General features: G+C 42.8%; 1 protein-coding gene across 1 annotated transcript; it reads left to right on the top strand.

Annotated features, from left to right (window-relative positions):
* The first annotated feature begins 1,842 nt into the window (after positions 1 to 1,842).
* LOC139571449 (chromo domain-containing protein cec-1-like) lies at positions 1,843 to 12,637 on the top strand. Its single transcript, XM_071394336.1, has 2 exons — positions 1,843 to 1,919; positions 11,968 to 12,637. Exons 1-2 carry the CDS (start codon positions 1,906 to 1,908, stop codon positions 12,362 to 12,364), a joined length of 411 nt encoding a protein of 136 aa, XP_071250437.1. The 5' UTR covers positions 1,843 to 1,905; the 3' UTR covers positions 12,365 to 12,637.
* Positions 12,638 to 16,723: the final 4,086 nt, after the last annotated feature.

Below are 16,723 nucleotides of genomic sequence, written 5' to 3'. Positions count from 1 at the left end.
TAGATGAGGTCTGGTTTTTATGTGAAGGTGTGTGTTCTAGATGAGGTCTGGTTTTTATGTGAAGGTGTGTGTTCTAGATGAGGTCTGGTTTTTATGTGAAGGTGTGTGTTCTAGATGAGGTCTGGTTTTTATGTGAAGGTGTGTGTTCTAGATGAGGTCTGGTTTTTATGTGAAGGTGTGTGTTCTAGGTGAGGTCTGGTTTTAATGTGAAGGTGTGTGTTCTAGGTGAGGTCTGTTTTTTATGTGAAGGTGTGTGTTCTAGATGAGGTCTGGTTTTTATGTGAAGGTGTGTGTTCTAGATGAGGTCTGGTTTTTATGTGAAGGTGTGTGTTCTAGGTGAGGTCTGGTTTTAATGTGAAGGTGTGTGTTCTAGGTGAGGTCTGGTTTTTATGTGAGGGTGTGTGTTCTAGATGAGGTCTGGTTTTTATGTGAAGCTGTGTGTTCTAGATGAGGTCTGGTTTTTATGTGAAGGTGTGTGTTCTTGATGAGGTCTGGTTTTTATGTGAAAGTGTGTGTTCTAGATTAGATCTGGTTTTTATGTGAAGGTGTGTGTTCTAGATGAGGTCTGGTTTTTATGTGAAGGTGTATGTTCTAGATGAGGTCTGGTTTTTATGTGAGGGTGTGTGTTCTAGATCAGGTCCTTCACAAGACGTCCACAAATAAGCACTCATTAACACAACCACTTGAATTTATTAATGCCGGCTCATTTCTGCCCAGTTTTTGCAGGGCTATGGAGGGAGAGGCTCAATAACTCAACCTCCACTGGAATGTATTTATGCTGGCTAATTTCTGCATAGTTTTTGCAGGGCCAAGGAGGGAGAGGCTCATCCTGGTTATATTGGCCATTAGAAAGCTTGGGTTAAGGCATGGCAGTTTGTTTGGCTAAGTGGGGCAATTTTGGTCTTTAAGTATCTAACGTCACTTCCCCTTGCAGCAGGGCAAATGTTACATGCGCAGCGGCCCCCAACCCACCCCATAAAGCTTGGTGAGTATTGCAATCAAACTTTTTCTCCAAATGATCTCACAAATATTTATTCATTACATCGATTTGTTCATTAGATATTTGCAGGGGCGCAACTTTCACTGGAGACGGGGGGAACATAACACCCCAACATTCTGAAATTGCTTTTTGGTCCCCCCCAGTTTTACCATTGCACTGTGATACAAAAAAACACCATCGGTGTGCTTTAGGACCATGCAGCCGCCTCAGAGCGGTCAGTTAGGCTGTTTGGCGGTTTCAGCAGTGGATGAAAAAGTACCAAATTGTCATACTTGAGGAAAAGTAAAGATTCCTTAATAGAAAATTACTTTATTAAAAGTGAAAGTCACCCAGTAAAATACTACTTGAGTAAAAGTCTAAAAGAATTTGGTTTAATATATACTTAAGTATCAAAAGGTAATGTAATTGAAAAAATATAGTTAAGTCTCAAAAGTAAAAGTATGAATCATTTCAAACAGCTTATATTAAGAAAACCAGATGGCACCCTTTTCTTGTTTGTTTAATTGACGGATAGCCAGGGGCACACTCCAACACGTAGACATAATTTACAAACTAAGCATTTGTGTGAGTCCACCAGATCAGAGGCCGTAGGGATGACCAGGCAGTAGGGATGACCAGTAGTAAAGTAAAAGTAAAAGTTGTCAAAAATATCAACAGTAAAGTAAAGTACAAATACCCCAAGAACTACTTAAATAGTACTTTAAAGTATTTTTTCTTAAGTATTTTCCACGATTGGGTTTCAGTGTGCAGACAGGCTGTGTGAAGGCAAAGCTTCTGAAAGGCTGGCTTATAGGACCGGCACGGGATAGATGAATAGAAGCAGCTGCTGTATGTTCTGTGTTGCGCTTTTTTTCCCGAGTTGTAGACGCAAGCAGAGCAGACACTGGCAACTCTTTATTTGACTGATGTATCTGGCAAGGTAACTGCTGTTTGACTTAACAGAAAACAAGTATTTATTGCAGGTGCTGAGCTAGTAGTGTAACTGACATATAACGTTAGCTAATGTTGTATCCCCTCTAAACTGAAGATCTGTCTGAAGGGAATGAACTAGCTACCTAGCTAGTTGCTAGCTACCATACAGCCAGTTTAGCTCTAGCCTCAGCTATCTGTCAAATAGCAATATCTAACAGCTGTTGGAAATATTTTGTAGCCTTTGTTATGTCCCGTTTCAACAGAAGTAAATTAACTTGGCTAGTTTTCGCCAGTTGATGTACCATTAGAGCTAGCCAAAAGTTAGCTATCATTAGCTTGCAAGCTCACTAACTTTAGCTATTATTTTTGCCTCAATTACACTAGACCTGACTCAAATGATGAAACAAGCGGCCAAACGATTGAAGATCGATATTCTGAAATGTTTTGACAGTGCAATTTGAGTTTTTATTAGAGTCAGTATAGCTATGTAATGTTATTAATCTGTCAGTTTCCCTAGCTACTTCCCTACTTTTCACTGACACGGTATAAACAGCTCTACAGGCTTCACTGTTATGGTGCACAGTCAGTACACAACACTATACTCATCATGTCTTAGCAGGATCAAATGGTGACCGGTGTCCCAGCAGGGTCAGACAGCCAGGGAAGACAAGTACACGGAGCTCAGGTGAATTTTGCTGTATATTATAACAATCAGTGAATGGATACCAATTTCCATCTTGAGTTGATGGGTAGTCTACAGTCTGGGATCATGGAATAATGGAAATGTATTATATTCTTGGATATTATAATGTATAAATATATACCAAGAAAATTCTTAGGAGGATCAGATGGTGTAAGGGGTCTCAGCAGGGTCATGCAGCCAGGGAAGATCAGTCTATGACGGAGCTGAGGTGAACTTTTGCAGATACAACACTTTATTCTCTCTGTGTAGAAAACACTGGACAAGCCAGAAGTTTTAAAGATTGAAACTATTTTAAGGCACTCTGACAGACCTCTAAAGTTGATTTCCAAACTGTATCAAGGGTTGATTGAGGCTTTTCCCGATGACACAAAAATGTGAGGAAGACCTGGGAGACACTATTGATGATGATGAATGGGTACAGATATGTTAGAATGCCCAGTCATGTTCATATCATCTCAGACATAAATGACTGCAGTTTAAGACCATCCATAGAACATACTACAGTATATGCCAGTGAAGGATGTCAAGTTATGTATCACTAGATTTGATTTATTATAAGAGTAAGGGTATACTGTGCAAATTTCATAAGGTCTGGATGCCATATATGGAATACTGTACGACAAAAGGAGTCTGTATTGAAAACATGCCCAAGTCAGGGGAGATACCTATTTAGGCGATCCCTACCTGCTGGGCTGCTCAGTCCTGGCACTGGGGGTCTGCCATATTGTTGGTTGTCACTCTGGCCTTAGCCTAACACACCTGAAACCAATAATGAATATTTTATTAAGATCCTAAAGATGAATGGGGTGTGTTGGGTTGTGGTGCTGCAGGGCAGTGGACCCCTAGAGGCAGGACGTGGTGATGCAGGTATATTGTGTGCAAGTGAAAAGAGCTCTACAGTACTATTAGGCCTATGATATGAATTACAGTGCCCTCTGTAATTACTGGGACAGTGCAGTATTGTTTCTTATTTTGGCTCTACATTCCAAACGTTTGGATTTGAAATCAAACAATGACTATGAGGTTAAAGTGCAGACTGTGATCTTCAATTTGAGGGTATTTTAATGGTGAACCATTTAGAAATTACAGCACTGTTTGTACATATCCCCCCCCCAAAAAATATTTGTATGTTTATTAAAGTAGTAAAAAAGTGTATTATTTGATCCTACATTCATAGCACGCAATGATTACATCAAGCGTGTGACTCCACAAACTTGTTGGATGCATTTGCTGTTTGTTTTGGTTGTGTTTCAGATTATTTTGTGCCCAATAGAAATGACTGGTAAATAATGCATTGTGACATTTTGGAGTAACTTGTATTATAAATAAGAATAGCATGTATTTCTAAACACTTCTACATTAATGTGGATGCTTCCATGACTACGGATAATCCTAAATGAATCGTGAATAATGATGAGTGAGAAGACATGCTATCCTCTCTCCATTACAATGACAGTGGAGGTAGGCATTCTTTTGGTGGGGTATGATATTTGTGCCTCTATAACGTTCTCATTCAAGCTGACAGTCTGCACCTTAACCTCATAGTTTGATTTCAAATCCAAAGTTGTCAAGTATAGAGCGATAAGAAGAAAATGGCTTCACTGTCCCAGTAATTACTGAGGGCACTGTATAAGGAGGATGTCCTGTTTCTGAGTGGTAATGTACTGTATATGTGTAGGTGGATGTGTGTTTTTATTCAACTTTTGTTTTCCAAACCTTTCCCTTGAGGCATTAAAAAAAGATGGGAAGGAAATTGTTGGGAAGAGAGTTGAGTTATTGACTAGACTGGTGGGGGTCGGGCTGGCAGGGCGGTCTGGCTGAAATTATATATAAAAAATATCAAAAGTTAAGTCTTCATACTTTAAGTTGTTAATTTGTTAGGCTATTGGTTAAAGGTGCAACACACTATCGATTATAAAATTATCTTTGATCTAGTTTAGTCTTATCAACCACTTAAACAGATTTAATAATGATCTCATACCTAGCTTGATGATTAGGAGTTTTTGATTACTTTTTATTGTTCTAAATAGAGATGGCTAGAATGGCCAAAGGTCATATTAGATTGTGTAGAAATTCTGGAAATTAGCTTTAAATGCCCAAAACATTCTGAGGGAGGACCCTCAGACCCCCCACCAGGTTATACCCCCCCCACTTCTAAAACCAAAGCTGCACCTCTGAATATTTATGTACACGTATCCTTGGGTTTACTTCCTAGATCTGTTTTTAAATGATCTGTTTCAGAGTTACGGTGGTGTGTTCAGATGGAGACACAGTGAGACATGCTCTTCATGTTGCTCCTGCTCTGGTGAAGTGTTATCTCTGGCTGAGGAGGTCATGTAATGAGGTCATACAGATAGCCTGCTGCTGGAAGCCAAGTAACACCATCTAGCAGGGACAGAGATGAACATCACTACGATATCATGTTAGTGTTCTATTTCTGATGTTAATAAAGCCACTCTGTTAGTTATCCAATAATTTCAACTAATGAAATACACCTCTTGATTTAGATGAATATGACTTAGATACCTCATTGAGATTAGTACAGCTGTTTTGCATCATCATATCCCCAAAAAACTAAGGAACTGTATCATGTTTTGTTTTGTAATAGTGGGCTAATGATGCTCTGTTGCTGTCTTGGAAAAGCAGGACTTGGCTAATCATCTTGTAATGCAATTCTCCAGTCACAAATTCACTTGTTGTCACCTATTATCTTATCATAAATCTTCTCAGACTCCCTGGACGTATTGCCAAATCTTACACAAAGGACAACAAGCCACAATTGACCTCAGGATCAGAGACATGTGCAGTCTTGGCTTGGCTGGGACACCTGTTCCCCCCCCCCCCCCCCCCCTCCTCCCCTTGCCCTGAGGATGAAGCCAGAACAGCTGCACAGCCACTTGTCTGCAGTGAGTTACAGCAAGGTGCCTGGCTCCAGGCTTTTATTGATAATATTACAGTACTTGATGTAAATATGACTGTGGTGGCTTTCCTCCTCAGCGTGGGTCGAGGCTGGCCTGCAAACCAAAACCGTGACCTGCTCACAGCTCCCCGAGGTGGAGCACACAGCACCGGCTGCCGCTTGCAGGAAGCCATAAGTGAAGTTGGCCATAATAAATATTCCCCCACTTTTTTGACAAAGGTTTTGTACTTTATAGAGTGTTATTTTCTGTTCTTTACCTTATCCCCAACATCCTCCCCCCTCCTCCTCCCAGCCATAGCTTCACACAGAGCCGTTAACACATTCTTCCTCAGATTTCTCGGGGCAACAGGCCTCGTTACTACTAGAGAGTTGAAAGGTCATTGGTTATCTATACTGTTGGTTGGTACAGTATATTGTACACATGCTCTGTTGCACGGGGAGGCTCAGTCTTTCTCACACAAGCGTGCACTCACACACACGCACTAATGCACATGTGTGCAAACACCCACAAAGCCTGCCATCTTGTCTCTCCTCCGGTGCCAGCTGCAGACGGTGTGCAGACAGACTGATCTTAGTCCCAGTGATTAGGTCTTTCATGTGCCCTGACCTGAGGGTTTAAAGTCAGCTTTAATGCCTGAGCGTTGACTCCTCTACTGTCCTCGCTACTGGAGCTAAAGAGCCACACACGTGAGTCAGAGTCAGATACCACACCTGTAGTCCACCCACACTCCATTCCTTCACTGAGGGTAGATTTGTGATCAATACAATTTAAACACTGTGCCTTTCCACCAGCCAAAGCAGGAAGTACATGTGGTTTAAATGAGTCAACTCTTCCCCATCTCCTTGGTGATTTAATATTATCTGCTGGATGGAAGCAGGTCCTGACAGTAAAGATAACAATATGAAGGGCCCTTATTTCATTATTAGTCTCAGCAGTGCTTATTAAACTCCGTTACTCGATTAGCCATCTGCTAGCTGTGAGGGAGAAGAATGAACAGAGGAGTGGGGATGTTACTGTGCATGCATGGTACTCAGTTGTTTTGCTCTGTTGATGCTATTTATACTCATTAAAAAAAGACCCATTATATGGCATACTGTACATACACAAAATCCTCTTATCAGTATATGTATGTTTCATTATGTTCATACGTTTAAATACCCAATTATAAATAAATAGGTTTTAGAGGGCTTGGTAATTCACACATGCTTTTTCTAAGTGTCAGTGGAAAGAATGAAGATAGTGTTGCCCGTGTAAGCGCCACTTGTTGCCAATGTGGAATGGACACATGTAGCAATTGTCTCTCTGCGCGCATGTGGGTGGCCGAGCTCTGGGCATTACTGCAATTTGTGAGCAATTGACAGTAATCCCCCTCTCCCCGTAAAGGCCCATCTTTTCCTCTGCATGCAGACAAGTACGTCTTCACTAGGCCTCATCCTACAGAAACCCTATACTCTCCCACTATATGTATGTACATGCCAATATGCTATACTGTAGACCACAGACATATTGAAATATGTGGCTCTGCTGTAGACAGCTAGAGAATGGTTACAGAAGCAGTTTCGTAACTATTAATCAATCTCATGAAAACGTTAGAAACAGATACACCTTCTACATTTCTGTGCTGTTTGATGTCGTTGCACATTCAGTAGTTGTATGGGGGTTATTTTCATCAAGGAATTCGTCATAGCTCAATATCAGTTTCATTTGGGCCTCATAAAGTGTCCCTATTTTTGAATACTTGATGGCTTCCTGCTGAGATATTCATCTGTTTGCTAAAAACAGGTTTGTCTGGATTTAAATGAGCAATGCTGAATGATGAAAAGCGTCTTTAACAAACCAATAATTCAAATGCTAAGAATTAATTCAGTTTGAAAAAGTTAGCATAGCCTACATATCAGTATAATTAACTTAACTTAAACTAATGTACATTTAATTATAATTTCATACTGCTCATTGACAGTGTTTAAATAACCCAACGTGAAGAATAACAATATAATAACAATATTATTGAAATATCAAATAAGAATATCATAACCACACACCAACAAGGTGACGTTTATCCACATTGAAAGGCAGACTGACCATCAAGCTCACAATCGAACACACCTTTCCACCTCGATGATGACGGAACATGATACTGACCTGCAGAAGTGAGAAACATGTTATTACTTTGGAATAAATAAGGTTCAACATAAAAAATGATTCAATTAACAAATCTTACATGTTGACTCAGAACATTTGAACTTTTAGACAAAAGTTGAACTCCATATTGATTAATTCAATAGGTTGTTACAAAGAAGGATCTGTTCCAGGAATGAGTTAAGAGTTGAAAACAGCAGGTCTGGGACAGGTAGGGGTTCCGTAACCACAGGCAGAACAGTTGAAACTGGAATAGCAGCAAGGCCAGGCGGACTGGGGACAGCAAGGTGTCATCATGCCCGGTAGTCCTGACGTATGGTCCTAGGGCTCCGGTTCTCAGAGAGAAAGAGAGAACGAGAGAATTAGAGAGAGCATACTTAAATTCACACAGGACACTGGATAAGACAGGAGAAGTACTCCAGGTAACCAACTGACCCTAGCCCCCCGACACAAACTACTGCAGCATAAATACTGGAGGCTGAGACAGGAGCGGTCAGGAGACAATGTGGCCCCATCCGAAGAAACCCCCGGACAGGGCCAAATAGGAAGGATATAACCCCACCCACTTTGCCAAAGCTTAGCCCCCGCACCACTAGAGGGAAATCCTCAACCACCAACTTACAATCCTGAGACAAGGCCGAGTATAGCCCACAAAGGTCTCCACCACAGCACAAACCAAGGGGGGGCGCCAACCCAGACAGGAAGATCACGTCAGTAACTCAACCCACTCAAGTGACGCACCCCTCCTAGGGACGGCATGAAAGAGCACCAGCAAGCCAGTGACTCAGCCCCTGTAACAGGGTTAGAGGCAGAGAATCCCAGTGGAGAGAGGGGAACCGGCCTGGCAGAGACAGCAAGGGCGGTTCGTTGCTCCAGAGCCTTTCCGTTCACCTTCACACTCCTGGGCCAGGCTACACTCAATCATATGACCTACTGAAGAGATAAGTCTTCAGTAAAGACTTAAAGGTTGAGACCGAGTCTGCGTCTCTCACATGGGTAGGCAGACTGTTCCATAAAAATGGAGATCTATAGGAGAAAGCCCTGCCTCCCGCTGTTTGCTTAGAAATTCTAGGGACAATTAGGAGGCCTGCGTCTTGTGACCGTAGCGTACGTATTGGTATGTACGGCAGGACCAACTCGGAAAGATAGGTAGGAGCAAGCCCATGTAACGCTTTATAGGTTAACAGTAAAACCTTGTAATCAGCCCTTGCCTTAACAGGAAGCCAGTGTAGGGAAGCTAGCACTGGAGTAATATGATCAAATTTCTTGGTTCTAGTCAGGATTCTAGCAGCCGTATTTAGCACTAACTGAAGTTTATTTAGTGCTTTATCCGGGTAGCCGGAAAGTAGAGCATTGCAGTAGTCTAACCTAGAAGTAACAAATGCATGGATTAATTTTTCTGCATCATTTTTGGACAGAAAATTTCTGATTTTTGCAATGTTACGTAGATGGAAAAAAGCTGTCCTTGAAACAGTCTTGATATGTTCGTCAAAAGAGAGATCAGGATCAAGAGTAACGCCGAGGTCCTTCACAGTTTTATTTGAGACGACTTTACAACCATCAAGATGAATTGTCAGATTTAACAGAAGATCTCTTTGTTTCTTGGGACCTAGAACAAGCATCTCTGTTTTGTCCGAGTTTAAAAGTAGAAAGTTTTCAGCCATCCACTTCCTTATGTCTGAAACACAGGCTTCTAGCGAGGGCAATTTTGGGGCTTCACCATGTTTCATTGAAATGTACAGCTGTGTGTCATCCGCATAGCAGTGAAAGTTAACATTATGTTTTCGAATAACATCCCCAAGAGGTAAAATATATAGTGAAAACAATAGTGGTCCTAAAACGGAACCTTGAGGAACACCGAAATGTACAGTTGATTTGTCAGAGGACAGACCATTCACAGAGACAAACTGATATCTTTCCGACAGGTAAGATCTAAACCAGGCCAGAACTTGTCCGTGTAGACCAATTTGGGTTTCCAGTCTCTCCAAAAGAATGTGGTGATCGATGGTGTCAAAGGCAGCACTAAGGTCTAGTAGCACGAGGACAGATGCAGAGCCTCGGTCTGACGCCATTAAAAGGTCATTTACCACCTTCACAAGTGCAGTCTCAGTGCTATGATGGGGTCTAAAACCAGACTGAAGCATTTCGTATACATTATTTGTCTTCAGAAAGGCAGTGAGTTGCTGCGCAACAGCTTTTTCTAAAATCTTTGAGAGGAATGGAAGATTCGATATAGGCCGATAGTTTTTTATATTTTCCGGGTCAAGGTTTGGCTTTTTCAAGAGAGGCTTTATCACTGCCACTTTTAGTGAGTTTGGTACACATCCGGTGGATAGAGAGCTGTTTATTATGTTCAACATAGGAGGGCCAAGCACAGGAAGCAGCTCCTTCAGCAGTTTAGTAGGAATAGGATCCAGTATGCAGCTTGAAGGTTTAGAGGCCATGATTATTTTCATCATTGTGTCAAGAGATATAGTACTAAAACACTTAAGTGTCTCTCCCGATCCCAGGCCCTCGCAGAGCTGTGCAGATCCAGGACAGCTAAGCCCTGGAGGAATACGCAGATTCAAAGAGGAGTCCGTAATTTGCTTTCTAATGGTCATGATCTTTTCCTCAAAGAAGTTCATGAATTTATTACTGCTGAAGTGAAAGCCATCCTCTCTTGGGGAATGCTGCTTTTTAGTTGGTTTCGCAACAGTATCAAAAATAAATTTTGGATTGTTCTTATTTTCCTCGATTAAGTTGGAAAAGTAGGATGAGCGAGCAGCAGTGAGGGCTCTTCGGTACTGCACGGTACTGTCTTTCCAAGCTAGTCGGAAGACTTCCAGTTTGGTGTGGCGCCATTTCCGTTCCAATTTCCTGGAAGCTTGCTTCAAAGCTCGGGTATTTTCTGTATACCAGGGAGCTAGTTTCTTATGACAAATGTTTTTCGTTTTTAGGGGTGCAACTGCATCTAGGGTATTGCGCAAGGTTAAATTGAGTTCCTCAGTTAGGTGGTTAACTGATTTTTGTACTCTGACGTCCTTGGGTAGGCAGAAGGAGTCTGGAAGGGCATCAAGGAATTTTTGTGTTGTCTGAGAATTTATAGCACGACTTTTGATGCTCCTTGGTTGGGGTCTGAGCAGATTATTTGTTGCGATTGCAAACGTAATAAAATGGTGGTCCGATAGTCCAGGATTATGTGGAAAAACATTAAGATCTACAACATTTATTCCATGGGACAAAACTAGGTCCAGAGTATGACTGTGGCAGTGAGTAGGTCCAGAGACATGTTGGACAAAACCCACTGAGTCGATAATGGCTCCGAAAGACTTTTGGAGTGGGTCTGTGGACTTCTCCATGTTAATATTAAAATCACCAAAAATTAGAATATGATCTGCTATGACTACAAGGTCTGATAGGAATTCAGGAAACTCAGAGAGGAACGCTGTATATGGCCCAGGAGGCCTGTAAACAGTAGCTATAAAAAGTGATTGAGTAGGCTGCATAGATTTCATGACTAGAAGCTCAAAAGACGAAAACGCCATTTTTTTTTTTGTAAATTGAAATTTGCTATTGTAAATGTTAGCAACACCTCCGCCTTTGCGGGATGCACGGGGGATATGGTCACTAGTGTAACCAGGAGGTGAGGCCTCATTTAACACAGTAAATTCATCAGGCTTAAGCCATGTTTCAGTCAGGCCAATCACATCAAGATTATGATCAGTGATTAGTTCATTGACTATGACTGCCTTTGAAGTGAGGGATCTAACATTAAGTAACCCTATTTTGAGATGTGAGGTATCACGATCTCTTTCAATGATGGCAGGAATGGAGGAGGTCTTTATCCTAATAAGATTGCTAAGGCGAACACCGCCATGTTTAGTTTTGCCCAACCTAGGTCGAGGCACAGACACAGTCTCAATGGGTATGGCTGAGCTGACTACACTGACTGTGCTATTGGCAGACTCCACTAAGCTGGCAGGTTGGCTAACAGCCTGCTGCCTGGCCTGCACCCTATTTCATTGTGGGGCTAGAGGAGTTAGAGCCCTGTCTATGTTGGTAGATAAGATGAGAGCACCCCTCCAGCTAGGATGGAGTCCGTCACTCCTCAGCAGGTCAGGCTTGGTCCTGTTTGTGGGTGAGTCCCAGAAAGAGGGCCAATTATCTACAAATTCTATCTTTTGGGAGGGGCAGAAAACAGTTTTCAACCAGCGATTGAGTGCTGAGACTCTGCTGTAGAGCTCGTCACTCCCCCTACAACTTCCCTCTTATTATCGTATTAACCCCTTGTTTCATGTGTCTCTCCTCAGGCCGGTGGTAGCTGGTCCCCTGCAGGAAGGTGAGGTACCGGAGGTCCCTCCTCCCCCTCTCGACATCGAGGGGTCCCCGGCGTATAGGATACGAGCCATTCTGGACTCAAGACGCCGGGTGAGGGGTCTGCAGTACCTCGTGGACTGGGAGGGGTACGGTCCGGAGGAGAGATGCTGGGTACCGGTGGGGGACATTTTGGATCCGTCCCTCTTGAAGGACTTTCACCGCCTCCATCCGGATCGCCCTGCTCCTCGCCCTCCGGGTCGTCCTCGAGGCCGGGGTCGGCGCGCTGCGGGAGCCGCGCGTCGGGAGGGGGGTACTGTTACGAATCCCGCCGAGGATGGTGCCTCTTCCCGTTCGGGCGGCGCTCGGCGGTCGTCGTCTCCGGTCTACTAGCTGCCACCGATCTCCTTTTCTGTTTTCTTTTGAGTTTGTCTAATTTGTATCACCTGTTTTGTGTTTAGGATAGGGGGTTATTTAAACCCAGTTGGCCCGCCGACTTTTGTGCGGGCTTGTTATTCTGTTTGTTGTGGTGGTGTTTTTGTAGTGTGAATTTTGTCCTAATTAATTGTGGACTGGATTTTGACGCGCCCTTTTGTTGTGTGGCGTAGGCGTCACATTTATATTCTGTTCGGAATATTAAAAGTTTATTCCACTTGCTCAAAACTACCTGCTCTCTGCGCTTGACTCCTTCATTCACCATTGGAATCGTGACATTTCTAAATGAGTTGTGTTAAACATTATGCTTTTTGCATGTTAACACTATCAAAATCAGCATAAGAAAGGAGAACTACTATTGACTCTATATGTCATGATTCATATACCCCATTTCCTCACAGTACAGTGGCTTGTGAAAGTATTCACCCCATTTGGCATTTTTCCTATTTTGTTGCCTTACAACCTGGAATTAAAATAGATTTTTGGGGGTTTGCATCATTTGATTTATACAACATGCCTACCACTTTGAAGATGCTAAATACTTTTTCATGTGAAGCAAACAAGAAATAAGACAAAAAAATTAAGAAAACTTGAGCGTGCATAACTATTCACCCCCCAAAGTCAATACTTTGTAGAGCCACCTTTTCCAGCAATTACAGCTGCAAGTCTCTTGGGGTATGTCTCTATACGCTTGGCACATCTAGCCACTGGGATTTTTGCCCATTCTTCAAGGCAAAACTGCTCCAGCTCCTTCAAGTTGGATGGGTTCCGCTGGTGTACAGCAATCTATAAGTCATACCACAGATTCTCAATTGGATTGAGCTTTGACTAGGCCGTTCCAAGACATTTAAATATTTCCCCTTAAACCACTCGAGTGTTGCTTTAGCAGTATGCTTAGCGTCATTGTCCTGCTGGAAGGTGAACCTCGGTCCCAGTCTCAAATCTCTGGAAGACTGAAACAGGTTTCCGTCAAGAATTTCCCTGTATTTAGCACTATCCATCATTCCTTCAATTCTGACCAGTTTCCAAGTCCCTGTGATGAAAAACATCCCCAACGCGTGATGCTGCCACCACCGTGCTTCACTGTGGGGATGTTGTTCTCTGGGTGATAATAGGTGTTTTGTTTGCGCCAGACATAGCGTTTTCCTTGAAGGCCAAAAAGCTCAATTTTAGTCTCATCTGACCCAGTGTACCTTCTTCCATATGTTTGAGGAGTCTCCCACATGCCTTTTGATGAACACCAAACGTGTTTGCTTATTTTTGTTCTTTAAGCAATGGCTTTTTTCTGGCCACTCTTCCGTAAAGCCCAGCTCTGTGGAGTGTACAGCTTAAAGTGGTCCTACGGACAGATACTCCAATCTCCGCTGTGGAGCTTTGCAGCTACTTCAGGGTTATCTTTGGTCTCTTTGTTGCCTCTGATTAACGACCTCCATGCCTGGTCTGTGAGTTTTGGTGGGCGGCCATCTCTTGGCAGGTTTGTTGTGGTGCCATATTCTTCCATTTTGTTATGGACTTAATGGTGCTCAGTGGATGTTCAAAGTTTCTGATATTTTTTTATAACCCAACCCTGATCTGTACTTCTCAACAACGTTGTCCCTGACCTGTTTGGAGAGCTCCTTGGTCTTCATGGTGCCGCTTGCTTGGTGGTGCCCCTTGCTTAGTGGTGTTGCAGACTCTGGGGCCTTTCAGAACAGGTGTATATATTCTGAGATCATGTGACAGATCATGTGACACTTAGATTGGACAACGGGTGGATTTATTTAACTAATAATGTGACTTCTGAAGGTAATTGATTGCACCAGATCTTATTTACAGTCTTCATAGTGAAGGGGGTGAATACATATGCAGACACCACTTTTCCCGATTGAATTCTTTAGAATTTTTTTAAACAATATTTTTTTCTTCCTGTCACTTCACCAATTTGGACTATTTTGTGTATGTCCATTACATGAAATCCAAATAAAAATCCATTTAAACGACCAGTTGTAATGCAACAAAATAGGAAAAAGGCCAAGGGGGATGAGTACTTTTGCAAGGCACTGTAAGTCCTCAATACTCTCAAATGGTGTATGGCTGTTGTTGCACACTCAAATTGACTGTAATTGTTAACTTCCTGAATTTTGCAGGCGTTTAATTTGCCAGACTAACATAATTAAAAAGCAATCATAAAATTCAACTCCTCCATATAAAAAAAGTGTGCATACGTACATTTACAATGCACACAGGTTTTGCCTAATTTCTACAACATGTGGTTTCATATTACTATATTAAAGGCACTCCACTGTAAATACTGACATGCTTGATGGACAATCGGAGAGCTTGAGAAGGAACTCATTATGATTATGAAAAAAAAAGACAAATAGATTTGTTTTGGATGCTAAAAACACACATTAGTCAGACGGAGGGATCCGCCATAGATGGATTGGTGTAAGAAACTCAAAAGTTATAATGTATTGGTTATTCTCATGTATGCTGTTCTGCTATACATGGAGAAAACTAGGAAAGAACTGCTGTTGTCTTGAACTCATGAACTTACTGTACTGGAAGAAGGCGAACATGATGTAATGCTGCACGCAAACACATAAAACAGTCCTTCAAAGTACAGTAAAGTATTGCATGTAAAGTTCAGTTGGTTAATGGTCTGCATGACAAAAACATGTAGAGTATGTCCTGCAGTATGTACGTATATGGTGCAGCACCAGTGTAGGCCTACTGACTGTATCATGGAAGTATTTATTGGCCATATGGCTTGTGACACCCCGTGAACTCCTAGTTTCAAGTGAAACCCCAAATCACAGTAAAATTGCAAGGACAGGAATGGATACAAATTCAGCATTAGGCACATAGCTAATTACTGTGGATCAATGTTAATAAAATCTTTCCGGGCATATTTAACCAGGTACGCTAGTTGAGAACAAGTTCTCATTTGCAACTGCGACCTGGCCAAGATAAAGCAAAGCAGGTTTACACATACAACAACATAGAGTTACACATGGAATTAACACACATACAATCAATAATACAGTAGAAAAATATATATACAGCATGTGCAAATGAGGTAAGATAAGAGAGGCAAGGCAATAAATAGGCCATGGTGGCAAAGTAATTACAGTATAGCAATTAAACACTGGAATGGTAGGATGTGCAGAAGATGAATGTGCAAGTTGAGATACTGGGATACAAAGGAGCAAGATAAAGAAATCAATAAATACAGTATGGGGATGAGATAGATTGGATGGGCTATTTACAGATGAGCTATGTACAGGTGCAGTGATCTGTGAGCTGCTCTGACAGCTGGAACTTAAAGCTAGTGAGGGAGGTAAGAGTCTCCAGCTTCTGAGATTTTTGCAGTTCGTGCATAAGGTGAAAACATTAAGCGATGTTACAGATTGATTTAACCAGAGAGCAACCTGCCAGAGATGAAGAGATACCCTTCCAGACTGGAACAGGAAGTCAACACCCTCCCAGACTGGAACAGGAAGTCAATACCCTCCCAGACTGGAACAGGAAGTCATATGTGAGAGGAAAGTGCACAACAAGCTGACATCAGATTGTAACAAGCCCTCTGGGGTAGAAACTCTCTGGAGTAGAAGCCCTCTGGAGTAGAAACCCTCTGGAGTAGAAGCCCTCTGGGGTAGAAACTCTCTGGGGTAGAAGCCCTCTGGGGTAGAAGCCCTCTGGAGTAGAAGCCCTCTGGGGTAGAAACTCTCTGGAGTAGAAGCCCTCTGGAGTAGAAGCCCTCTGGAGTAGAAGCCCTCTGGGGTAGAAGCCCTCTGGAGTAGAAGCCCTCTGGAGTAGAAGCCCTCTGGAGTAGAAGCCCTCTGGGGTAGAAACTCTCTGGAGTAGAAGCCCTCTGGGGTAGAAGCCCTCTGGAGTAGAAGCCCTCTGGAGTAGAAGCCCTCTGGGGTAGAAACTCTCTGGAGTAGAAGCTCTCTGGAGTAGAAGCCCTCTGGGGTAGAAGCCCTCTGGGGTAGAAGTCCTCTGGGGTAGAAACCCTCTGGGGTAGAAACTCTCTGGAGTAGAAGCCCTCTGGAGTAGAAGCCCTCTGGAGTAGAAGCCCTCTGGGGTAGAAACTCTCTGGAGTAGAAGCCCTCTGGAGTAGAAGCCCTCTGGGGTAGAAACTCTCTGGAGTAGAAGCCCTCTGGAGTAGAAGCCCTCTGGGGTAGAAACTCTCTGGAGTAGAAGCCCTCTGGAGTAGAAGCCCTCTGGGGTAGAAACTCTCTGGGGTAGAAACTCTCTGGGGTAGAAGCCCTCTGGGGTAGAAGCCCTCTGGGGTAGAAACTCTCTGGGGTAGAAACTCTCTGGGGTAGAAGCCCT

This window comes from Salvelinus alpinus, chromosome 3, assembly GCF_045679555.1.
Source record: "Salvelinus alpinus chromosome 3, SLU_Salpinus.1, whole genome shotgun sequence".
Classification (NCBI taxonomy): domain Eukaryota; kingdom Metazoa; phylum Chordata; class Actinopteri; order Salmoniformes; family Salmonidae; genus Salvelinus; species Salvelinus alpinus.
Note: the sequence above shows the minus strand (reverse complement) of the source record. Positions and strands in the feature narration are given on the sequence as shown.